Raw genomic sequence first — 25,723 nt, 5'->3', positions numbered from 1 at the left:
TCTGGGGGCAGTGGGGCTGAGAGCCCTCTTGCCTCCCTGGTTGTCTGGCTCATGCGGCCCTGGCCTTCCTGCTCTGCTGGCCAGGGCACACCCGCATCCCCCTTCTTCCAAGAGGCATCAAGAGACAATGGGAGTGGCTAAAACTAGGTCTGATCTTTCTGACACCTTCCGTCATGCTTTCGTTCAGTCCACCTGGTGAAACCCAGGATGCAGGAAACACCTTGTCCATGACCATGGACCTTCATGAGGCTGCCAGAACCAGCAACGAGTTCCTGTCATTGTGCCCAGTGCTCTTCCCAGCCCACATCGTCACTGAGGTTGGGTCCCCTTGCCCCTCCCCCGCCCGGCTCTGGGAGCAGCTTCGGTGATGGCCAAAGCTGAGTTCCATGCAGCCTCTAAGGAAGACAGAGATATCTAATATTCCTCCATTTTAAAAAAGATTTTATTTATTCATGACAGAGAGAGGGAGAGAGAGAAAGAAAGAGGCAGAGACACAGGCAGAGGGAGAAGCAGGCTCCATGCAGGGAGCCCGACGTGGGACTCCAGGATCACACCCCGAGGCTGAAGTCGGCACTAAACCGCAGGGCCACCAGGCTGCCCATATTCCTCCATTTTAATAAAAGTAGTTTGTCTTGAAAAACTCTCTACCAAAGCAAACATTTAAAAAATTCAATCAAATGCAATTAGTGGCACTTAATTATTTCAATGGGTAACAAAGAATACTCTATTTGGGTCTACACTTGAACACTTAAAGCTAATCTTCCATCCCACTCACCCCCCCCCCCCAAACAAAAACAAAAACAAAACCAGAATCAAGGTGATCAACAAGGAAGGGAAAAGAAAGCAATGAAAATAATCCTATTCCGATGGTGAAAGATTACTAGCTGCCAATTACTAATGCACAGGATCCTGGCAGAAAGCTGTCGGAGGATCAGTGACCTTTGCTAGTAAAAGCGATGTTTCCTGGGTGAGATGCCTCCGGAGCTCAAACCCTCAAGACCCGAAGGGACATTTTTCAGGGGCCCCGTCTTTTCTACAGAACAAGTTTGAAGGCACACCAACATTTCTCGGGGGACTATTGTAAAGATGTGCCTGGCAGCGTGCATTGCTCATGACAGCAGAGTGCAGGGCTGCCCTGGGCCTCAGGAAGTCACAAAGGAATAGAGACACAGCGCACTCCCCCTCTGCCTGAGAGGCAGCGCGGATTCCCCGCCCGGGGCTCCAGGGCAGCTGCCTTGGGATGGGCTTAGCAGGGAAGGGCCAACTCCCAGCCCCCCCCCCCCAGCCCCCCCCCCCCCCCCCCCCCCCCCCCCCCCCCGCTCCCAAGCTCCACAGACGCACGCCTGGGCTGCAGTGTGCCCTAGGTCTGGCTGTGTCTCTGCTCTCCTGAGCCCCAATCTGCGGCTGGGCTGGTGTCCGGCGTGGGGGGCCTGCAGGCTGCTGGCCGGGGCAGCGCGCCCCGTCCCGGGCAGGCCGGGCACTGCGCTTCCCACCACGCCACCTGCGCTGGTCTGTTACTAAACCCCCAGCACAAGGGTTTTCTTACTTGAAGATTTTTCTTCTCCCTGCTCGGCCACACCATGGAATCTGGGTGACCGGGAATTCCCAGGTAAAGGGCCAGAGGTAAAAACAAACCATTCACCCCAACATCTCCCTTTTCCAGAGTGCGCCACAACAATGGGGGTGCGCCGCTGAAGAAAGCCAGAAATAAAGCCACGGGAACGGACACGTCCTCGGGTTGTAGTGATCTTCCTTTATTTTGTTTCCAATGCCAGCGTTTCTATTTAGAAGTCAAAGTTATACATTTCCAAACTGCATCAGAATCCAGAAAACTAATTGCCTCATCCCTAAACAAACAGGCTTTATGAACAGAACGACGCACGGAGATCTTGCTCAGGAGGATCGCCACGGAGGATAGGACTGGAACCAGTTCCAGTCTCCTCAAAAACAAACTGGAAAAGGTCAGGAGTGAGCGCTTGAAAACCTGTTTTCTGCTCCAGCTCCAAGGCAACAAACAGATTTGCAGTATTTGAACCAAAGCTGGCCCCGTGCGGTGTGGACTGTGGGACTCCCCACTGAGGCTGTCACACCCCTCTCCAGCCCAAAGGCTGCCCCTGGGGTCTCTGCGGGAAGGTGACTAGAACAATGGCATTCTGGAGATTGCCGGCTCATTTTATAAAGCATTTCCTTTGCATCCTTGGGGGGGGGGGGGGGGGGCAGGGTCCTGTTTGCTTTTCTCCATTCGTCTCTCCTTGGACATCTCCAGAAGAGATGGGACTCTCGAGCAACTTGCTGCCAATAAAAAGGACCCCAACTCTGCTTCTCTAGATGATTCCACAGGAAGGAGACTCTGGAGGAAGTAAACACCCTACAACTGGCATGTCCTCCCCCCGGGGGTCTCTCTGCTCTTCCCCCCAGAAAGCAAATGCTGCAGATGAAATCATGAGAACCCTCGCATTACTGAAGAGGGTGCCCCCCCCGCTCTGCAGGCACAGGGCTGTGCAGGCATCCCCCCTGACCTTCCTCTGCCCAGGGCAGGTATGGGGGCTGGCAGGGGCTCCCCTGTACTCTAAATGCCTTTATTTATTTATTTATTTATTTAATTTTTATTTATTTATTTAAGATTCCACACTCTTGGTCCACAAACTCATTTTCTTCCGCAAAGGAGAAGCACTGTTGAAAAAGTATATACAGGTCAGGAGACCTTCCTGCCTGCATTAGCAACAGCAAGCCCTTACCAATTCTCATGAAGGAAGTTTCTGCAGGTCACATGTGGGTCGTCCAAACATTTGCAAACACAACTGCTGTTTTCGATTAAAGTAGGAGTCCTGGATTTTATCTGCTAAGGTCTGATGGGCAGGTGGGAGCAGGTTCCTGTGCCCCTGGGGTCATGAACATGGAGAGGGCCTGGACAGGGCACAGGGCACAGGCCCTGGCATGTGCGGTCTGGGCCACGCTGTCCCCTAAGCTCCCGACCCCCGCCCCCTTCAAGGTGGCCTTATGCACAGTGTGGAAGAGACACTCAGCTGGTTCACTCAGCATCCAACACACCTATTGCCTCCAGACTCCAACCCCCAAAACATCACTAGGGTTTTATTTTAGAGGATTGTCACCACACCTCAAATACGACAATTCCTCAGAAGTCAGAATGGTTCCTTCATCTGGGGGGTGCCGCCTATTTTTTAGGGTCATTTGTAAGAATCTTGTGTTGGCTTGGACGTCAGGGATCCTAAAACAGGATCCACCCGAGTGAGGGGTTCAGGGGTAAGTGTCACCTGTGTGAAAGCCAGGTTCAGAGCCCCCACATGCCCCTGCTCACCGGCCCTCCCCTCCAGCCAGTGCCCCCCGACACCGCCTCCAGGGAGCTCCTGTACCCACAACCCTGAGGCCCTCCAGGCCTGACCCTTGGCACCTTCAGCATGGGGTGGGGGCTCTCCTATCGGCTAAACGTGACTGAACTCTCCCAGTCGCCCCAGGCCCTCCTGTCCCAACGCCTTCCACCAGGGGAACAGCTTGGGGGGGGAGGAGGACATGTGGCACCTGATGTTGGCCTCAGGACATCTGCCTGCGGATGTGGAAGTCAGCCTGGGAGCCTGGTCACAGAGCTGTCACCCCGAAAGCAGGGCAGGGCCAGAGGAACGGGGCCAGAGGAAGACCGATGGGCCAGTATGTAACCTTTCATTTTTAATTTACTACATGCATATACTACAAAATCAACATGGAAAATTAAATGAAAACTACACTGGATCACAATTTAAACTATTCAAAGTAGTTACATAGTAATACACATCACCAGACAGGAACACGACAGTCTCCTGAGCAGCCTGTGCTGGGAAGGTGCCCTGGGCTCCCCGTTTACACGTTCGACCCCTTGTTTTCCTCCTCTTTCATCAGCTGTACCCTCGATTTAGGGTGATGTTATCCCAGAGCAGCACTTCAGGACGATTTGAGAAGGAAAACATTAACATTCTTAGAGATGAGGTGAGCGATTTTACAAAGAACGAGGGTTCTGGATGGTGGGGAGAGGGTAAACAGGCTCCCCTCCTCTTTCTCATTTCCCCCCAAAACAGATGAAGAGGTGACGGTAGGGGGCTGGGAGGGCAGAGGCAGAGCCTGGCCCGGGGCAGCAGCATTCAGGTCCCCCAGATCCCTGGCCCCCCACCGCTGCTGGGGGCCCACACTTCACTGATCACTATACACAAGCCCAGACAGCCGCCCTCTAGCACTCAGTGGGTGTGGGGTGAAGCTGTGCCCTCCAGGAGCCAGGGGTCCTCCTTACTGCCGCCCCCCTGCACGGAACCTCTGGACGGGCTGGGCAGTCAAAGGACCCCCGGGGGAGGCCGCGCTCCAGTGTGGACGCCAGGGCGCTGGGGCACGAGCGTCAGGGAGCCTGGGTCCTGGTGTGGTTCACAAAACCCGAGTCCTCCACAAAAGGCAAACCTGTCGTTTTAGTACAGCTGGCAAGTCACACACAGCTCCACCTGTCCACATTGTCCCTGCTATGTAACCGTGCCCAGGGCACGGGCTCAGTGATCTGCTCTGTGATCTGCAAAAAACCCAGCACACAGAGACAGAAATGTCGCACCGCATAAATAGGTCTGCTCGGAGTTCTCGGGGCAGGAAAAGGAACGGTTTGTGCATCACAGCCACGCACTCATTTCTCTGGGAAAACACCAGGAAGTGGAAGGAGGCAAGGGAGGAAGGCTTTCAGTGGCTGTTGTCTTCCTTTTGCAGCACTTCCCCTACATTTCTAGAACATTCCACATGGAACCCTCTGTGGCATCTTCATGAGACAGCTTGGTTAGACTTCCTTTTCTGGGCCCTGCGCACGCTGCAGCCTCCTGACAACATGGTTCTACGCGGGAGGACGCGTGGGGAATGTTACCTGGGGGAACTGGACACGCTTGGCGCGGGCAGGCTAACATCACCACCATTCACACGTCTGGCTAAGCAGGCAAGCACTCCGGACCTCCCCACCCACCAGCACCACCGCTGCTGGCCCCCCTGGCTGCCTTATTCAGCTGCCCGTTTTTGCCAAAGCATTCTGCTCCAGGATCATCACCAGAAAATATCCAGGAAAGAGCCCAAAGCACAGGCCAGCTCCAGACATTTGTTGTTGGCAGGGAGGGGGAGGAGCGCTCTCAACCCTTCGGATGGACAGTTACCCTGTCCACGCGTCCTCCCCATTCACTGTGGGGAGGAGGGGTCTACGTGCAAAGACCCACTCCACTCAAGGTCCCGCATCTGACAGCAAGCGGGTATCCCTGGGTGACTGTACCTCGGCCACAAGCCAGTGAACGTGTCCTCCGTGGCCCAGACCGTGTGGCTCACGGGTGAGGCTACAGCGCCCCCTAATGGCTACAGTGCAATTCTTTCCATTCCCAAATCCAAAATCATCTCCGGTTCTAAAAATTGATTTGTGAGTTACCTCATCACAAGGTGAGCAGTGACTGGGGTCTCTCAGGGTGTAAAATGATAGCCCCAAGCACCACCTGCAAGTGGATTCTGTGCTTGGGATGAAACGCAGGGACGTCCTCGGGGGAGTCCATGGGGACAGCACTCAGAAGTGAGCAGAGACGATGCCACACTGCTCACTGCCCACTGCCCCCGTCCCAGGAACTGCTCCCCAGGCTCCTGCGCCCTTAGCACCCAGCAGCCCAGGCCAGAGCGCGGGGCTTGCATGAGCATCACCGCAGGTGCAGGCCTGTCCTAGGCTGCTTAGTAAGCTGTGCAGGAGCCAGCTTGGGCTGCCCAGAACCTTGCTGTGTTTCTTGGGTGTGGAGGACCCAGCACTAGTCTAACGCCCCATCCAACTCCAGGTTCAAATGTTTACTCACTTGGCTGTTTACTCACTTGTGTTAAATGATAAAACCCACAGAAGTGTTCTGTTGGGTACCAGAAATTAAATCCAACAACAGCTTAAACCAGCCTCACCCCTGAAGGTGACAGCGCCCCCGGGGAGCTCACGTCTGCTTTTATCAGGCCACACCAAAGTGAGGCCGACAAGTCAACTCCACCCACCTGGTGGCCAGAGGACTGCAACCAGCATAAAATGGCCAGTGCTACCTATTCTCTGCCAATTACAAACACATAAACCTACCAAGGTTAAAAAATGGTTTCGAAGCCTACGACCAAGACACTCACCAGGCAAACTGCCCCACAAGCTCATCTGTAAACCTAATCTTCTCTTTCCCTTAACGGCTTTCCCTATGGGAAGGCCACCGAGGTCACCGCCACCCACAGGAGGCGCAAGGCAACCATCATCTCACCTGATCTCGAGGGTCCAGCATGGAGGGCCACCTGCCAGGGCCAGGAGACAGGCTAGGAACTCCCTTGCTGCCCCCAGCCCACCCACTGTCAGGTATAGGAGGTAGTGGCCGGCAAGGTCTCATTCCCTGCGACAATACTCTGAGCGTTAAATGCCTCCCCACACTGTCATCTCCCCGTCTGCCTGATGTAGTCTCCACCTCCAGACTTGCCTGGAAAGGCTGCCACCTCCATGTGGATGTTCGAGGTTCCCATATCCTGAAAGCACACTGAAGATTTGTGATTCCAGCCACCAAACGTGTGTACCTGGCCCCAAGTCCAGGTACTAACTCAGAAAGCCAGGAACCTTGACTCCTACATGTCCCTCTACCTCAGTGCATGACTGCAGCTGTGATCCCACCTCGGAGACATATCTGAAACCCACGTGCCCTTGACCTTCTGGACTGCTCTCTTGTGTTCTCTGCAGACCTCCTGACAGGTCTTGGCTTGCCCTTTTCCCATCCTCCCATCCTTCTGCCTCAGAAAAGTTCCCCCAGTAAAAATATGACCTCATATGACACCCCTGTCAGACCTGCTTCCAAGCATAAGCAAGCCCGGGGCTGGCTGCCCAGACCCCAGTGACAGGCAGTCACCCGTATGACTGAACATTCACCCCTCAGACTGTGTGTTTAGGCCACCCCAGCCTCCTTCCCGCACACAGTGGGCTCTTCCTTCCCAGAGCCAGTCCACCTGCCCAGGACAGTCACTTGTCTTGTCTCAGGGTTGGCTCCCTCCTCCCAGGTCCTAGTTCACCTGCTACCTCTTCAGAGGGACCCTCCTTGACCAATACTCAGAAAGATAGGAGTTGCCCCTGTTATTCCAGGGCGAACCTCCACGTTATGACATAGCACTTACTACAACTTGACTGCAGATCTCCTGGATGGGTGGTTAGGGTTTTTCTTTCCCAGCGAGGTCCCTATCATGGAGCGCACGCTCAGCAAATACTGGTAGAAAGAACACCATGCCAACAGAAGGCTTCCGAAGGGCAATGCAGAGTTATTTATAAATCTCAATTATGATTGTTATAATTGCTTTAAAAACACGAGGCAGGAGTAACAAAATAGCTGTCAAATGTAATTTTTAAAGGGCAGCAATATTTGTAGGTATACAAACACATCCAATCATGAGGGCCAATTAGTACACGTAATTATCTGGTATCCGATGTCGCTAAGAGCATAAGAGCATCTCAGAGAAACCGGCTAGACAATGGCAACGTCACATTATTTCTAACTCTTGGAACGGCCGTTTCATCTTTGGTTAGAGTGAAGAACTTTCCATCTTTGGTTGGAGTAGAAGTAACACCCAGTGTCATTCTTCACTGATCAGAACAATCATGTGCATGGCTTACTTTTATTTTTTATTATAAAAAACACATACAAGAGTTTTAAGAAATGATGAATATAAGACAAATCAGACCCACGGTGAGTTATTAAACCCATTTTCTATGTACAAATACTAAAATTCCGAAAGTGGAATATCATCAAATGTGAAACACATTATAGCACTGTCCATATGTACACGGCACACACAGAGACGAGCCTGCGCGCATCTCTGAATCGTCTATATACATGTCGCTGACACAAACCCTGCAAGTGAACTTCTACTCTTCGCCCCCTTGTCCTGATACAGTGACACTTTTAAGGAACTGCAGAGACAGGAAGAAGATGCACTAGAATGGGTCTCTAAGGCTCTGCCGGGTTTTCCTCTGACTAGGTGCAAGCCGCTACACCATGAGAAACAATTTTGTAGCCCATTTCCAGCTAAGACAGTGGAAGTCTTCTAGCTCTTTCTTAGCCAATTTACTTTTTCCTAAGTCAATCATTTCAGCGCAAAGTCCAAAATTAGCTCAGGAATCAAATCAATGCTTTTATATTAAATTCATTATAAAATGCCACTCAATTTTAAAAAGCGACTAAAAGGACACTTTCTGCAGCAAAAAGGGCTAAGTTCAAGTTTTTGTTGTTTGACCAAGGACACAATACTACAACCCACATGTCATGGAATCACAACAGCCTTAAGTGAAATGTACGCGGTTTGGGGAAAGGCAGCCCTGCCATGGCTGGCTTCTGTCTCCTCGCCACAGTGAGAGGAGAGCCTCTGGGCACTGTCTCTCTTCGATGTCTTTCCTTTTGGAACCTGTTTGTGCTCTGCGAGCAGACTCATCTATTTGTACTCAAGATATGTAAAGGCACTTCTCTAGACGCAGTGGCACGCCGCGGCTTAGCCGACCTCCTCTGCGCACAGTAAGCTGACTTCCTCCAGGCAGCTGAGCACCGCGGAGGGCACGCTGTGCGCGGTCTCTTTGCGCCAGGCTTCCAGGATCTTGGATATCTCCGCTGGGTTGCTGGGACTCAAATCACAGAGAGCGTACACAGCCGCCAGCTGGATGCCCCATGGTATATCTGGAAAGAATTTTCATATCAGTCATTCCACAAGAAAATGCCTGTTACTCAAAATTTTCATCGTCTTCCACTGAGTTACTAGTCAAATACAAGGCACTCTCTGCCGGCAATGGAAAATATAAAAGAAAAAACCCACAATAAAAAAATTAATTAAAGATCCATCTGCAAATGGAAAGAGACAGAAGAGCAGAAGAGTCGTGTGCAGGCCCAGCTGCCAGGCTGACCTCAAGCACTGCCAGTTAGCACAGGACACACGGCCACAAAGATCCAGGCCTCGCAGCTTTGGAAGGATCATGCTCCATATTTAAGTTTCAATAAAATGTGGATCCCAAAGCAGTTGTCAAGTAAGTAACTCCATTAGCTATTCACTGAAGTGTTCTGAACACGAAGAATGCAGAAATGAGGTGAGACGGGGTCCTCCCACCTGCTGCAGCACAAAACACAATGCACGACCAGAGGGCCAGGGGGTGCCAATAGGCCACGGCGAGGTCCAACATTCTGGTGGTGAGCCTTCTCATTTAGCAAGGTTATTTATAAGTTATTTAATTAAAATATAGTAAGTTAAATTTTAGTCAAATCATCATTCAAACAACACAAAACCCACATGTGCTCAATGTCTTGCTGAAAACAGGCAAAGCGGCAGCTATCTATTCATTCATTCATTCATTCATTCATTCATTATTGGAGTTCAATTTGCCAACATATAGCATAACACCCAGTGCTCATCCCATCACTGCAGCTTTTCAAATGCCCCACCTCCCCCTAGCATGAGGCACTAAGCGACACAGAGAGCCCGGCCTGCAGTAAACACTCAAACAGAGTTTAATAGGAGAACACAAGGGACTTAAAAATAATTTCAGTTAACAAAGGTTTTACCTTCATCCTGGGCGTGCTGTATGAACATACCAATCACAGAACTAATATTCTTCACAGCAGATGGGAAGCCTTCCTTCAAGCCCAGCTGGCCTAAACGACCTAGGGGACATAAGGGAACCAGAATGCAAACAATCCTCAGTGAAATGTGAACTTTCTGTAAGACTTGAAAATTTCTGCTCTCTTTCCTAGAACACTGTGTTCATTAAGCTTAACGATCCTGAAGTTAAAATACATACTTCTTCCAAGAAAGCAAGTAAAATGGGTGAGGCACCAGGACCCCACCGAGCACCGTCTGTCTTACTGGGGGGTAGGGGTGGTGCTGAGCAAGACCACCAATCACCCCATGTTCACTCACACTCGGGGGACAGGCAATGCACAGCTTTCTCGGGGAAGGTACCATAAGGAGTGCAATTAGGAGAAGGAATGGTTTCAGCAGGCGCACCGTGAAGTGGAAGATTTCTGAGAGGTTCTGAGACAAACCCCCAACCCCGCCCTGAAAGGCTGTCCATCAGGCCTGGTTTGGACCCAATACCTGGCTGTTCTAAGTACGCAGAGCAGCACCCCAGCTCTCAGGTGTGATTTGCAGACCCCCACGGTACTCAGGGTCAAAATGATTTTCACAACAACACAACTTTCACTTAGCGGCAACCTGCCTTCTTCCCAGGGCTGGGACCAGACAGACGGCACAAAAGCCAAGGGCCCTTGGTACCTATAGGGTGGCGGCTGCAGGCAGTCCCCCTTACAAGCCAGAAATTCCCAGTGCAAAAAGTGAATTGCACTTACAAATGTCCTCTGTGAAGCAATAACAATTCTTATTAAATCCAGATCCCTAAACTACAGAAGTCTGCAAAGTTCGGGGGAAGGGGATGGGGAGGGGGCAAGAACCCATATGCCACATACCCAGGCACGCTGGCTGTCCCGAGGACATGCACTGGTGTAAACTGCTTGAACTGGGAAGGGAAAGAAACTGGTGCTTCTCCATGCAACACCCACATTTCACTGAACAGATAACTGACAAACTATAGCTATTCAGACCGAGAGACATTTTCTCAAAAATGAATAAAGTGAACCTGTCACTGAAAGGAATTTATCACTGTTGTCAGAGATAAATTGTGAGCTCTTACGCAAAATTAGAATTCTGGAAAAACTTCCATCAGCCACCCTAAGCTTGACAGCTTCAAAAATTTAAGACTTCTCTGATGAGATCAGTGATGATATTAATGTCTGTTTTCTCGATATTGTTGACATTTGGAAGATCTATGCAAATCAATATTTTTCAAGTGAGCAGTGCGTGTCACAGAATCATGAATGGGCAGACAGCCTCTTCAACGTGCACCGGAGACCAACTGGCAGTGAAACAGGAAGGCCCCCTGGTAAGCACACCTCACACTACACATCCAGCCTTCAGGGAGCTACCCCTTGGGGAATTTTAATGCAACATCAAAGAGGAATAGCCACAATGATCTGAAAAAGCTATTAAAATACTCCTCTCCTTTTACCAGTCCCGTATAAAACTGGATTTCCTTCATACACTTCAACTGAACAACATACTGCAAGAGCCTGAGTGCAGAGCAGACAGGGCCATGAATCCAGACAGGAAAGAGGTCTGCAACAAGGTAACGTGCCCATCCTCCGGTTACTGTGGTTGGGGAAATATTTTTCACTGAGAATGTCCTTTATGTTAATGTTGGTTATTACTGATTTTAAATGAAAAGCTAACTAAATGTTATTTTAAATTTTGAATATGTTAACACCTCACAGATACAACGTGGAGGGACAGAAGCAGCTGGGGAGGTAACTCCAACTGAAGGCTGCAGCAAACCACATTCCGCCCCCTGGCTAGCTTCCACTCAACCAGATACTTCCTTTCTTCCAAGGGTCTGTGGATACAAGCTTGCTTTAAAGCAGAGGCCCCCATCCCTCCCTCAAGACGAGGCCTCATACCCCTCATCTCTTGTACGGAGAGGACTCTGGGACATACCCAGATGCACTCTTACCCAGATCCTTTTCCTGGGTTCTTACGATATGCCCTGCAATCTCCTTTCTGTGTCCACATTTTTCTCAATACTGCACATGTCCTTGGGGTTGTATGTGAACCTAGGCCACTGGGCTCCCTCTTAGTATCCTCGACAAAAATCCACTCAGGGCTGGTTCTGTGCAACCAGAATGTTGCTAGAGACTTGGTCAATTCCCACCGATGGATGAATCCCTGGAAAATTTCAAACCCAGGATGAAAATATAAACACCTGGGTAATTTCCTGGGAAATCCTTCATTGAGGCTGAAAAGTAATGTCCTTCAGAGATCAGGAATTTCACTTATTGATCAATTATCTGCTTCTAATTCTATCAAACTGGTAGCCAGATCTGTCCTCCGACACAGTCTACTAGGGTGTTCAATACGTAACGGATAGTAGAGACAGGGATGGGGTGTGTGCCAAACACAGACATGGGCTCTTTTCAGCCCTGGGATGTGTATTCCCAGATAATAGAGAACCCTGTTATAATGTCTCCTGTTCTTTCAATTAAAAATGCATAACAAATTGGATTTTACAAGCTATTTAAATTAATGGAGCTATCCGGAGTAAAGTAAGAGGAAATCACAACATGGAGATGGGGGGGGGGGGGGGGGGGGGCTTACATATATGATGACAAAGATGATAGACAAATTTGCTCCATACATGGGAAGAAAAGTCCTCCTACAGAAGGCATGTGACTCCAGGTGGCTCAACCATATTAAAATACAAGTAAGAAACGTGCACTTCATCTCCATGTCAGAAACATTTCACAGCACCCAGGAAGTGTGAGGGCAGCTGGGGGCCTGCAGAGAAGGTGACCTGGGGCCACTCAGGGTTTTTATTCAGATCACAGGTGCAGACCAAGGGAAAAATGAGTTGAGATCATTTCAGAACAAAGGCGACAGGCCTCGGAAGAGACTGGGTACAAATTGACAATGGCTACTTCAGCTAGCCCTGCAAAACCCTGCTGTGGGAAACCGCGTTATCCTAGCTTCTAGGCTCCAGGCAATACCAGGTGGGCCATAGGGGGGGTTAATAGGCTCTCCGAGGGCACTGAACTCAATTTAGCAGCACACAAACTTTGGTCTCAGCTCTGCTGCCACCCCAGGGCGTGACCTCAGACAAGGGCTGAACCTCCCAAGCCTCACATCGGCCCCGAGACAAGCAGAGTGAAGCAGGTTGCATCACTTCTCTGACCCGAATCTAGAGCAATGCAGTCTACAGAATGCTCTAACACATCATCGTTCAAGGATGTGAGAACCCCATCTAATAATTATACATGGCCCCCCCCCCACTAACAGCAATATTCACATCCCTATCCAACATCAGAAACACTGAACTGTTCTGACAGAAAGCATCTTTTATTTCCCTTGAAGTGAAAATCCTGTTAGGGTTTTGCGAATCTGGAAATCAGAATAAACACAACACCTTTATTTTGTAAATGATGACTTCGGTCATTATTATTAATTCCTGTCCTAGCAATTTACTTACTAAATTCTTCAGTGAGTATTAGCTTTGGAAGCTGCAAGAAGGTTCTCTACAGGGTTTCTTCTTACAAATAGTTCAAACTCCAAATCGGACAGGTGTGCAGAAGGGGCCATGTACACCTGACCCTGAAGGGATTCCTTAGAACTCTGCCAGCAGGCCTCACCTGTGTCTGCTTACCACCCTTGGCAACCCATCACCCAGCAATAATGCTTCAGCCAGCCAAAGCAGGCAAAGTTGTGCCACCAGTGACTCACAGCAGCCCTCTCCACACAGAGCTCAGTCATACATGTTAGCTCAGCCTCCCAGGCACGTCTGCAGGCCAAAAAGGGCTCACCAGGCCTGGTTCTGCTCTTACTTTCACCATCACCATCTCCTCTGGATCACATTCAATATTTACATATTATCATTTTTTTTATTTTATTTTTTTTACATATTATCATTTTAACCTGCAATACTATTAACTATATGTTATCAATTATTCCCATAATATACAACTTATCATATATGACTTAATTATGTGTGTAGCCACACTTATTTTCTAAAAAGCTTCTCAGGCCATTTGCATGACCAGCCAAAATGCGGAAGAATTCTGAAAGCCAACTGCAGGGGAGAATGACACATGAGGCTGACCTTCCACCACAGATGCAAAGGACTGTGTGGAAGTCACCAGCAGCTCAGCTTTCCACTCTCCCACACCCGTCTCCTCCTATTACGACCAGTACATATGTAAACAGACACGTTTGCAAACAACAGCAGCAAAATCACACCATATTTTATAAGTGTTCTTCAATACTTCAAAAGTTTTGAAGACTTCTTCAAGACTTCAAGAAGTTTCATGTTTTCAAAATTCCGATGATATTTTATCTAGGTCAAGAAATGTATTTATGAATTTAACATTACCCAATTTTTTAAATTTTCAAGAAGGTTTTGTAATTTAAAATGTCAGTTCCAAGTATGAACATTTTTCTTGAATCTGTGAGAGAAGATGCTATTAAAAGCAGACCGCAGACATCCAGATGCCAGTGGATGTTGAAAATGTGTCCCTGCCCATGAGGGGTCCTTAGTGCTTCTGGATTAGGGCTAAAATTGTTCAAGGCATCCCGAAATAAGGAATTCTGCAAACTATAGTTTGAGATGGTCCCCCACAGAGCAGTTCACTCAATTCCACTTCTACCCCCCTATCTTTGTGGGCATCTCTTCTAATTCCCCCACCGTCTCTACCAATCATTTGGCACACACACTCTCCATTTGGTAACTTCACTCCAAGTGTATTTCTGGTTATATCCAGTGAAATCAGAGGTCTTCCTTGAGAGCAGGAGTACCTATTTAATGATACAGTAACAAAACTAGCCCGGATATATAAGTCATAACAAACCTATTTATGGGACTGACTTACATAATTTAAGTATTTGGAAGCCTAATTTCAAGTGGTGCTGTCTTGAAGTTCTGATTAATTAAACTCCAAGATATTCAAAACTCATGGTGAGAACTTCCTAGGACCTGAGGGGCTACAGCACAGGTCTCAGATGAGCCTCGATCTCGATGCTGTGCGCCAGGGGCAAGGAATACGTGCTGCAGATGGAGAAGTCAGTTCAAAGTAAGGAGAGTCTTCCAAAAATTAATAGATCTCATCACTGATAATTCTGCAGAGCCTAGAGAGCAACTTGTCAGAAATTAGGCAAGGAGGAAAAGAGAAGTAAAAATAAAAAATAAAAATATGCAAGTGATGGGGAGCAGACTCAAAAAGCCATTGCGGTCCTGCTCATCAAGGATGAAAGAGAATCTACGCCTCATTTAAATAAGGACTTTAGGGCAGCCCAGGTGGCTCAGCAGTTTAGCACCACCTTCAGCCCAGTGCCTGATCCTGGAGACCTGGGATCAAGTCCCACATCAGGCTTCCTGCATGGAGCCTGCTTCTCCCTCTGTCCATGTCTCTGCCTCTCTCTCTGTGTGTGTGTCTCTCATGAATAAATAAATAAAATCTTTAAAAAAATAAAAATTAAAAAAAATTAAATGAGAATTTTAATCTCTGTACATGGGCTTGGAGGAAAACAGAGCCAGGGCCCAGTCATGAAGTTATAGGATGTGAACCTGCGTGGGCCAATAGAGAAGCAGCTGCGAGGCAGAGGTGGCGGGCCTCAGAAACCCAACGAGACTCGAGTGTCACTGACCACAGTTCTGCCTGGGTGTGTACGTCACCCTCATGTCAGGGTGTTCACGGTGTGTGTGAGTGGGAGGAACTGAGCAGCGCACATGTAATCACACGTATAGTGTCCCAGCATGAAGACTTCATCTCTGACAAAGTGGGAGAAAACATTAATTTATAAAGAAAGAGCAAGTGAGAAGGAAGCAACAAAGCATCTACTCTAGTGGTGTCAGATCAGTGATTCCAGTGACGTTTCATAGCTTTGTTCCCCCACCATGACATGGTCAAGAAGAAAACACTTCATAAAACAGACAACTCACCAATCAGCCTCAGTATCGATGCTATAATAATATCAGGAGTATATGCGATGTTCGCGTGTCCTTTCCTGTATTTTATCCACTTATCCATTACAGGCCACAGCTCTTTACTAGAAAACAACAGCATATATATATATGTTTATTTATGTACATGAATGTGAAAAGTATGCACGTCCATCATCAGTCCAATATTAACAACTTATAAATGGTCCATAAGAGACAATAAAGAAGAGGGACTTCTAAAAATTTATTTACTTATTTTTAAGTAGGCTCCATGCCCAATGTGGGGCTTGAACTGACAACCCTGGGATTAAGAATCGTCTGCTCTACTGAGCTAGCCAGGTGCCCAAAAAAAGGTCTTCTGAAGATGTAACTTTTTAGGGTAAAATGAGAACAGACACTGGAAGCTCATACACTCTCCAACTATTCCAGATATTTGGGCCCACACTGGCTTAAATGAGGCTATAGATACTCATGCTTGCATCTTGATTCTATTTTCACCCTTTATACAAGGCTCTGAGTAGAGATGCCAAACACTGTCCCCAAGTCACAGAACTGGAAGAAGTGGGAGTCAGGATCTTCACTGAGACCTCCAGAGACCTCTATAGCTCGAAGGAGCAGAGCAAGGAGCTCAGAGGAAACAACCACACTGCAGACTCGCTACTGACCGCAAACACTGCTGGCCCCTCTTTGCTTTCTCTTCTTTCAAAAGTGTATTTACTTCTTATATGGTATTTATAGTATTAGAAATGTTAAAATGCCAGGGCGCCTGGGGTTGAGCATCTGCCTTTGGCTCAGGTCATGATCCTGGGGTCCTGGGATGAAGTCCCTCATCGGGGTCCCCGCAGGGAGCCTTCTTCTCCCTCTGCCTGTGTCTCTGCCTCTCTCTCTATGTGTCTCTCATGAATAAATAAATACAATCTTTAAAAAAGAAAGAAAAGTTAAATGCCAACACACAGAAGAAAAAGGTAAATTAAAAGCACCCCAAATACATTTTCAGATATTACTCAACTAATCCTGGATTTTTCTTTCCATGTGCTTCTCTACATGTGTGTACGTAAACATGTGGTGAAGGTGACCACAGCGCTGCATGATCTGGGCCTGGAGCTGCTTAGGCAGAGATCCTGACCCAGCAGGCGGACCTGGGCAGAGCACCTCTACCAAGAACCACTCCTGGTGGGCTGATTAGGCATCCTACCTGCTGGGCCCCCACGAATGAAGAGTCAGGGACAAGGCCCACAGGAGGCACTCATACCTTACATACACGCGACACACCGCCCCACCACTCCCCAGTGAGCGAAGGAAGAAGCACTGAGAGACCTTCATGCGTTGTCAATGCTTAAACATCTACTTACAGCTAGTTACTTTAATATGGCAGTATTTCATTATACAGAAGAACCATAATTCAATTCCCTATCGCTTGACATTTAGATAAGTAATATGTCCCTAGTGTTAAAGAGGAAAGAAAGAGAGCAGAGTTTCCCACAGAACACATTCAAGAATCTCCAGGATATGGACCATCAATCCTTTGTGAATCCTTTTTAATGCCATAAACTCCTTTCAACCAGCCTTTCTCAGTCGAGGTCCCAAGAAAACTAAGATCTGTGGAAGTCATCTGTGTGATCATTTTCTCCATTCTCCCAAAGATGGTACATAGCTAGTGAAGAATTCCCATGCACAGAGGAAAGCGGACTCATTACATAAAACAGATGCCTGACACTTAGTTCTCTCCTGAAACCCAGGTGAGAAAAGCTGCTAACCTGGAGCTCTTAATATGTCTGCTCACATGGGTTTCCCAGAGTATTTGAATGTGAAGATATGATCATGATGCTTCCTCCTACACTACTTCCCTTTGTGGGCACTGCTCTGTGAGCTGGTGATGTGACAGTGAATCCAAACCCCTCCTTCACCAGTGTCATCATGCTCCTTAGAGGAGAGACAGCACCAACAGAATACAATGAAAAGAAGTTACAGCCACCACAAACACATAAATTAGCAAGGGGACGTGATAATAATACAAATCCTTTAATTGGAGTTTTACTAACTCTTACCCAAATCAAAATGTCACTTGTACATGTTTCAGTGGCCTTCAACAGCAGTAACTATTCAAACCACAAGTCAGCAACCATTCGACCAGCTACCATCCAAATTCAAGAACCCAACTTTCAGTTAGCAAAACAGCCCTGTACCTTATAATGTTATCATGTGTCCAAATCCACTTCTGATGGCAACAAAGCAGATCAATGGCAAATATGTACTCCCAAGTGTTATCACTTAAGTCTTCACCAAATTTTTCACTGGACTGAAACTCTGTTTTTGGACACAACTGTATGGTCAAAAGCAGCTTAGAAACCATGAAACCCACATCCACAGGAGCATTCTAGCAAATGAAAAAAGGAAAAAACAAAATATAATTTAGAGTTTCAAATGTTACAGATCTTGTGTTAGTAATCTCAGAGCGTTACAAGCATCAGATGAATAACCATTTAATTTTAAACACTTTTTTTTTTTTTAAGATTTTACTTATTTATTCATGAGACACACACAAAGAGAGGTAGAGACACAGGTAGAGGGAGAAGCAGGCTCCATACAGGGAGCCCAATGCAGGATTCGATCCCAGAATCCTGGGATCATGACCTGAGCCAAAGGCAGACACTCAACTGCTGGGCCACCCAGGTGCCTCAAAAGACACGTTTTAAAGTTGTATTTGAATAAGGAACTATGTTTATCTTAATCATAACACTTGTCCTAAAACGATTATAAGCACAGAGGTTGGTAGGCCAGATAAAAAAAAGCTCCAAGCCTGGAGTCAACTTAAACATCCAACTCTTGGGTTGGGCTCAGGTTATGATCTCAAGGTCCTAAGGTCGAGCCCCCAGTTGGGCTTTGTAGTTGAGACTCTTTCTCCCTCTCACTTTGCCTGTGCTTCCACACTTGTGCGCTCTCTCTCAAATAAATAAAATCTTAAAAAAAAAAAAAAAAAAAAAGGCTGCAGGCAGGATGCATAATCTAGTCAGGTAGAAAGGAGATTAGCTGCAATCCCGACAGAAACACAAGTTTTTATTACCTCAAATTAGAAAATTAAAGTTATAAAGTTATAATAAGAACATTTTTTAAACTTTAAAAAAGTTTTTCAAATTCTATCATCCTCTGACTTTAGTTATCAGTCTTTTTGTAGAAATTCATACAACTGAATCAGCTACTACTAGACTCCTCTGGCTTCTTTCACATTTGTGGATGTGTGCTGATAGGTACCTGCACTCATACCTACCAATCGATGAACACTTCTTCCTGTTGCTGAGGATTATCCTTCACATGATGGACCAGTCCATTTATCTACTCACCTCCTGACAGACATCTGGGCTATTCCAGTCTCAGGCTACACGGGATAATGCTACTATGAACGTGCATGTAACATGTCTTTGTATGGACATTAATTGACTTCTCTTAAACAAAGAACTAGCAGTGGATTTATAATTTTTTCTTACTTGTGCAATTTTTTTTAATTGGGTCTTGTTATTAAAAATAAAGAGGGATGCCTGGGTGGCTCAGTTGGGTGAATGTCCAAACTCTTGATCTTAGCTGAGATCTTGATCTCAGGGTCTTGAGTTCAAGCCCCACACTAGGCTCCACACTGGTCGTGGAGCCTACATAAGAAAGTAATAATAGTCAACAAATAAAAAATAAACAGAAAGCTTTTACTCTTTTCATATACTTGCCAAAGACTGGGAATTATTTGGTTCTTCAAAAGATGAGGTAAAATTCAGGTGTAATCTACACATGCTTTTTATACAGTAAATTTTTTATCAACATTTCCACTTCTTTCATGATAATCAAAACAAACTGGTTTCAAGTGTTCCATCTCTGAAACCCAGTTTGATCATTTTTATTTTGCTAAGAAATCATCCTCAGCTTCCAATCTTGCACTATAGAGCCGAGGGTGGTGGTCTTCTCAACCTTCCTCCTACATCTGGAGTCTGTTTTCTTTCTTGTTTTTGAAATCCTCAATAGTTTCTCTCTCTTTTTTTTCATTAGTCTGACCTAGGAGCTGTTTTGTTACTATTTCTTAAAGGCAATGGGTTTTTCTTCTATGTGTTTTTCGTTCTCTGCTTCATTACTATTACCTTTTAAACTCTATTCCTTTTTTTCCTAGATTCCTTCTCAGACATTTAATTTTTAAAATCATTATCAGGCATTTTATTATTATTTATTTAATAATGAAAACATTTAAACTATCTTAATAAGTCTTACAAAAACTAAAGATCTTTAGTACGAAGGGTTTTCCTTTTCAATGACTTTTATTTATTTATTTATTTTAAATTTTTTTTTTATTTATTCATGAGAGACACAGAAACACAGCCAGAGGGAGAAGCAGGCTCCATACAGGAAGACCGACATGGGACTTGATCCCGGGACTCCAGGATCACAGCCCGGGCCGAAGGCAGACACTAAACCGCTGAGCCACCCAGGGATCCCCTCAATGACTTTTAAAACAGATTTTACTTTTGAGTTCCTTTTTATTCCCAGATTGTCCAGCAACATGTATGCCAACTTTCAAGTAATGTTTATGGGATCTGTTTCACTGAATTACTACCAGAGAATTTTGAGTATGGAATCTTTACTTTTTAAAAATTAAGGGGTTTTTTTGTGGGTGTGTGGCCAAGATCAGGACTGGTTTTGTAAATGTGACACAGACACACAAAGAAATACATACTCTTCAGGTTTACATTTTATATTATTGAATTCCACTGATTCTACTCATTTTATCTATTGGATCCACTGAATTCTGTGACAGAAGATCTGGAAGTCTTTTTTATTATAACCCAGGTAATTTCTAGCCCAAGTATTACTCATTTTTTATACCTTTGACTTTATATTTTTATTTGACATGATATAAAGCAAATACATTTATTAAAATTCTATTCTCTTTATAAAATCTTTTATCATCAAATTGTCATATCTGGTTTTATCCTCAGTGCACAAGCAGGACTAAGCAGATGCAAGTCCGCCTCAGGAACCTGGGGGAGGAGCCCTGCAGGTAGTGGGAAGGGGTGGGACTGTGGCCAACAGTGACAGGAGGTGGAAGGACCCGGGTCTTCTAAGTGGCTGACTGGAATCTGACAGTGCTCCCAGGACTACACTCGGATTCGTATAGAGGAGTTGCTAAAGAGATGATTACAGACTTGGTTTTCAATATTTCCTTATTTTGTGTTCATCAAGAGTCCTTTCCTTTACTTTCTGTAAGAAATTAGAAGTCGGGGCACCTTTGTGGCTCAGTCAGTGGGGCATCCGACTCTTGATTTCAGCTCAGGTCAAGATCTCAGGGTCGTGGGATCATGTGGGATCAAGCCCCACATCAGAGTCAGCTTGGGATTCTCTCTCCCTCTCCCCTGTGCCCCTCCTACATCTCGCTGGCTCAGTCGTTCTTAAAAAAAAAAAAAAAAAAAAAAAGAAAAAAAAATCTCTCTCCCTCTCCTCCTGCACACACATGCGCGCGCACACACACGCTCTCTCTTTCCAAATAAACAAATAAAAAATAAAAACCAATCAAGGTCAACCCCTCACTGAATTCAACATCTCTTCTTAGTGTGTACCCCTGTAGTGACAACAGGGGTTGCCAACTCAACCTCCAAAGATTCTCACTAGATAAACAGCTGTGATAGAAAAGAACACCAATCTAGACAGTAGGTATATCAGCACTTAGTTAGCAAAGAAAATAATAAAAAAAGGGAAAAGAACCCACAGGAACAAAATACTTAAATAAAAATGTCATCAACTAAAAAGAAGAGAATATTAGATTGAGAAAAATCAACCAGGAAGGAGTTGAAATGGCATTTCTCACCTTCGAGCCCTGCAGATGCACTGCACACATACACACACATACATGGACACACATACATGGACCTCATCAGTTATAAACAGTGAACAAGATATACTCTTGTTAAATGAACACAACACCTACATCTGTAATTCTTCCCAAAGTGCCTCATGCATATTTCCAAACTAAATGCTTGCACTTAGGCTAAAGTGGTATTTTTAAAGGATCTAATAATAAGAGTTGTGTCTCTCAAATGTTCATAAACTAATTCAACAGTAAATACAAAACTGAATGCAAGAGCTACAAGCAAGGTCTGATGATTTAGAAATAAAAAACAAACAAACAAACAAACAAAAAAACACCTCACCTTTTCCCAGTTGAGAAAGGCTCTCAAACAGTTCCGAACCTCTCCTTTAGCACGTTGCCTGGCAACCAACTGCATTGCCTTATTAATCACCGATTGGGAAATAAATATATCATGCCACATGTTTGCAATGAACAAAGTCAATTTTTCAGACTCTGGAAAATCTATGAGAAAAAAGACAATAAACCTTTATGTCTGACCAAGTGAATAAATTACAAGCTAAGAATACATTTTAATAATTTCTTTTTTCTTTTTTAAGATTTTATTTTATTTTATTCATGAGAGACACAGAGAGAGGCAGGCTCCTCAGAGGGAGGCCGACACAGGACCCGATCCGGGGACTGAGATCATGCCCTGAGCCAAAGGCAGACACCCAACCACTAAGCCACCCAGGCATCCCCACATTTTAATAATTTCACTAGTGCCTTGTAAGGCCTCCTAACACTGAAGGGAGGTGCCTGATGAGGCCTTGCTTCTTTCTCCCACAACTCCTTCCCTTTAGCAAACCCTCCTTAATTAAAATTGAAACATAATAACCAGATATACACCACTGTATTATGAAAAGAGCCAAAGAATTCAAAATGTGAAGTAAAGGCAAACTTAGCTCTTCAGACTTCCACAAACCTAGAACCTTCCCATTTGTGAAGTGTCATTTCAGGCTATTTTTTATGCCTCTGTAAGAACTCACCTGTGAAACATAGAAAAGGCTTTTGATTTGAAGAGATGTTTGTATACATTATGGATGACAGTCTTCTACTGTAAATGTTCTTCCCTACATTTGGCTTTGTTTGTTTGATCGAACTAACCCACATGCAGCTCACATACAGTCTGATGAATTTTGATGAATGAATATGTCCATGTCACCCCCACCACAAGCAATACATAAAATATTTCCATCCTCCCAAATTCCCGTGGTCTAACCCGCCCAGGGCATCACTTCACCGCAGATACAGACAACTCTGATCTGCTCACTGCCACCATAATTTAGCTGCCTTTCCTCAAATGCTTTCAGATAGCACGTGCTCTCTTTTGTCTGGCTCCCTGACTCAGCAAAGTGTTTCTACGACTCACCCATGTTGCCACACATATCTGGAGTCCCTCATGTTGTGTGGCTAACTAGTATTCAACTGACTGATAGCACATATCAATCAGCTGAATGTTCTCCTCTCACCCACTGATGGACGTCTATCTCCAGCTCTGGGCTGCTGCCAATGAAAATGCCGTGTCTCAGTACCAGTCTAGGTGAGAGTATGTCTATACTTGGGTTAGCTAAGGGCCTACAAGGGGGATTTCTGGGTCATTCAATAAGTGAATATTTTTGTAAGAAACTGTCAGTGTTTTGCAACATGGCTGTGCCAGGCAAAACAGATTTTTACCCTGTTTGGCATAAGTCAGGTCTTGTGTTTAAAGAATGGCTATGTCAAAGCAGTAGCTCACTGTGCAATTCTGAGCTGTGATTTCTGAGATCTGGGGTCTGTGTGGTACTATGTCCTCCCACCCCAGGGCCTATCCACGTGCTGCTTCATTTGCCTGGCATCTTCTCTCTCACTTTCTTGTAGGCACTTATTGGCATCTTCATACCTCAAGTTCAGAAGCCACTGACAAGGAAAGCTTCTCTACCCCAGAGACTCTCACAAGTCCCCTTCCACAGCACAGTCCCTCACACAACAGATCTTCAATGACTACATATAATGCATTTTTTCTGGGGAGACGAGAGAAACAAAATCTTTGCCCTTACAGAGCACACAGTCCAGTGGAGGAGAAACTGCAAACAGAAGGGTTCAGGATACAAGGTAAAGGGGCATAAGCACCATGAAGGAAAAGCCAGGAGGGTGCAGGATAAAAATGACTGTGGGAACCCATGAACTACTGTGAGCCCCGAAATGTGAAGGTCAGCTTCCCCATGGAGAGACCTGCGGCCCATGAGCCTGACAGGAGAGTGGGCTGGTGGCGTTTGATAAGAACAGAACCTCAGGGAGGGCCCAGCAGAGTCCATGCTGCTCACCTTGCTACTGCTCACCTCCAAGGAGCCCCACGTGCACAGTGTCATGCAACCAGCAAACAAAGGCCCCGCTACACAGATGTGTCTGCAACTGGTTCTGGTCGCTGTCCAGGCCTTAATGCCCAGCGTGCACCCTGTGAACTACTATTGAGTCCACCAATGACCGAAAGAATAAACAAAGAAAAGAAGAGGGCAACAGACGGCAGCCTCATTCACAGGTCTGCACACAATGGGCACATTCCATTACATGCTTTACAAGCCCTATGAATACCACACTATTAGGATGAAAGACCTTCATCAAGAGAAGACTTTCTGATGTGAAATTAAATGCATTTGTGTATCATTTCCCTGTTTACAAAGGTTTCTACTGAGGATGTGCTTTTACGAAGGATGACTCCCGATCTGACCCATGAGTGGGGATGGAGAGAGGGGAAGGGAGATGGGGATCCCAGGAGAGCCCTCCGTCCACCTCTCTCTGCTCCTCTTTGCGCTCTGGGCTCACTGCTCTATTTTAGGGTTTCTGCCTTTTCCAGCCAGTGACACCGCAGTGTGGTCTGTCACTGACTTTACATTCAGTCCCTTATGCTGTGTGGCCTATCTCTGACTTTTCAGCAGCAGCACTAGGATGAGACAGGCGGTAACGAGAGATCCTCGATTATATACACAAGTGGAAACGTATGTGCTGATATGAGGAATTCTCCCATTGAAAACCAGGCACAGTTGGTACAGCTAGGCTCTTCATGTCCTCTAGTAAATGCACAAACATTAACACAATTTTAAAAGACACAGAGCAATGACTTAGCTGCAAATACAGGTCTCCCAGTATAATAATGAGATAAAAAAGCAGTAGTAGATTGCCAATACAGAAACGTCACTATCTAAACGTACCTTCCTTAAGTAGGCTGTAGCAAAACAAGCGAGCTCTCTCCAAGTCCCCAAGTTGCCGACAAATACCCACATACACTCTGCAGAGGGCATGAATGTAATTACGCTCCATAGATATCTTCTGAATTTTTAGTTCTGAGAGAATCGAGTGAAGCAAGCACTCAGCTAAATGCTGGATTGGGAGAAAAAAAAAAAAAAGAAAAGGCAATGTACACTGATTTCTTTTGCCTATTAGAGAATAGCTAAAAGCTACAAAATTAGATATCTATTAGAACCATAAAACATGTACTGTATTAGCAAGTAGAAAGCAGTCACTGTGGCAAGCCATCTGCTTTACTCAGCCCAGTGAGCTTCCCCTCCCCTCCACTGTCCAGGTATGGGGGGGGGGGGGGCAAGAGGACCAAAGCAGGAGGCTGCCTGCAGGTGCCAGAGGCCACGTCCAAACACGCCTGCCTGCTTACAGTCGCTGCCACAACTCCAACCAAGTATACACTTTCTTGGTTATAGCCAAAATAATTCTGTGTATGTGTATCACACCCACTCAGATTCTTCTCCCGCTCGTTTTCTGAACTCCAATGTGCCCTATACACATTTATCCTGTTTAGATCTTAAAAGTAATGGGCAACATTCTTCCTACTTAGAAAGAAGGGAATTAAATAATTTGATCCATTTGTTCATATGAAAATAAGTATCTTTTCAAAGCGGTTTGTACTACTCTCTATTCTTTGCCAAAGTAGGTAATCTAAGAAAAATACACACTATTTCTACCATTATGACTCCAAGGATGTGCAGACAACCAATAGAGCAGGATCCATGGGGCACTGAAAATAATTCACACAAGGTGTCGACATACTTGGAAAATATAACCCTGTAGAAGTCCTAATAACCCATGTATGTGGACCTGCACAATCCTCCCACTTTAACTGTCCCTATCTTGAAGCCAGCATCTGTTCCGGTTTCATTGTGACATTCATTAAAGGAGGGACAGGGGAAACCCCAGGCTCTCTTTCTGGAAGACACTCAGACTCCCAAACGTGTATGCACTATTCACGGAAAAGAAAGAATCTGTTATGGGAGAATAATTCCACGCTTTGAAGCAAATCA

General features: G+C 46.0%; 1 protein-coding gene across 2 annotated transcripts in view; it reads right to left on the bottom strand.

The window, feature by feature from the left end:
• Window positions 1-7,642: 7,642 nt before the first annotated feature.
• The window catches only part of ICE1 (interactor of little elongation complex ELL subunit 1), a 58,153-nt gene continuing 40,072 nt past the window's right edge, over window positions 7,643-25,723 (bottom strand). For both annotated transcript variants that reach the window (XM_026017680.2, XM_026017681.2), the window contains exons 14-19: window positions 24,623-24,791; window positions 21,736-21,896; window positions 17,740-17,930; window positions 15,554-15,660; window positions 9,585-9,683; window positions 7,643-8,708 (exon numbers count right to left, since the gene is read on the bottom strand). In XM_026017680.2, coding sequence (XP_025873465.2) covers window positions 8,527-8,708; window positions 9,585-9,683; window positions 15,554-15,660; window positions 17,740-17,930; window positions 21,736-21,896; window positions 24,623-24,791 — 909 coding nt within the window. In that variant the 3' untranslated portion in view covers window positions 7,643-8,526. The remainder of the gene's footprint in view (window positions 8,709-9,584; window positions 9,684-15,553; window positions 15,661-17,739; window positions 17,931-21,735; window positions 21,897-24,622; window positions 24,792-25,723) is intronic.

Source organism: Vulpes vulpes, chromosome 3 (genome assembly GCF_048418805.1).
Source record: "Vulpes vulpes isolate BD-2025 chromosome 3, VulVul3, whole genome shotgun sequence".
Lineage (NCBI taxonomy): Eukaryota > Metazoa > Chordata > Mammalia > Carnivora > Canidae > Vulpes > Vulpes vulpes.
Note: the sequence above shows the minus strand (reverse complement) of the source record. Positions and strands in the feature narration are given on the sequence as shown.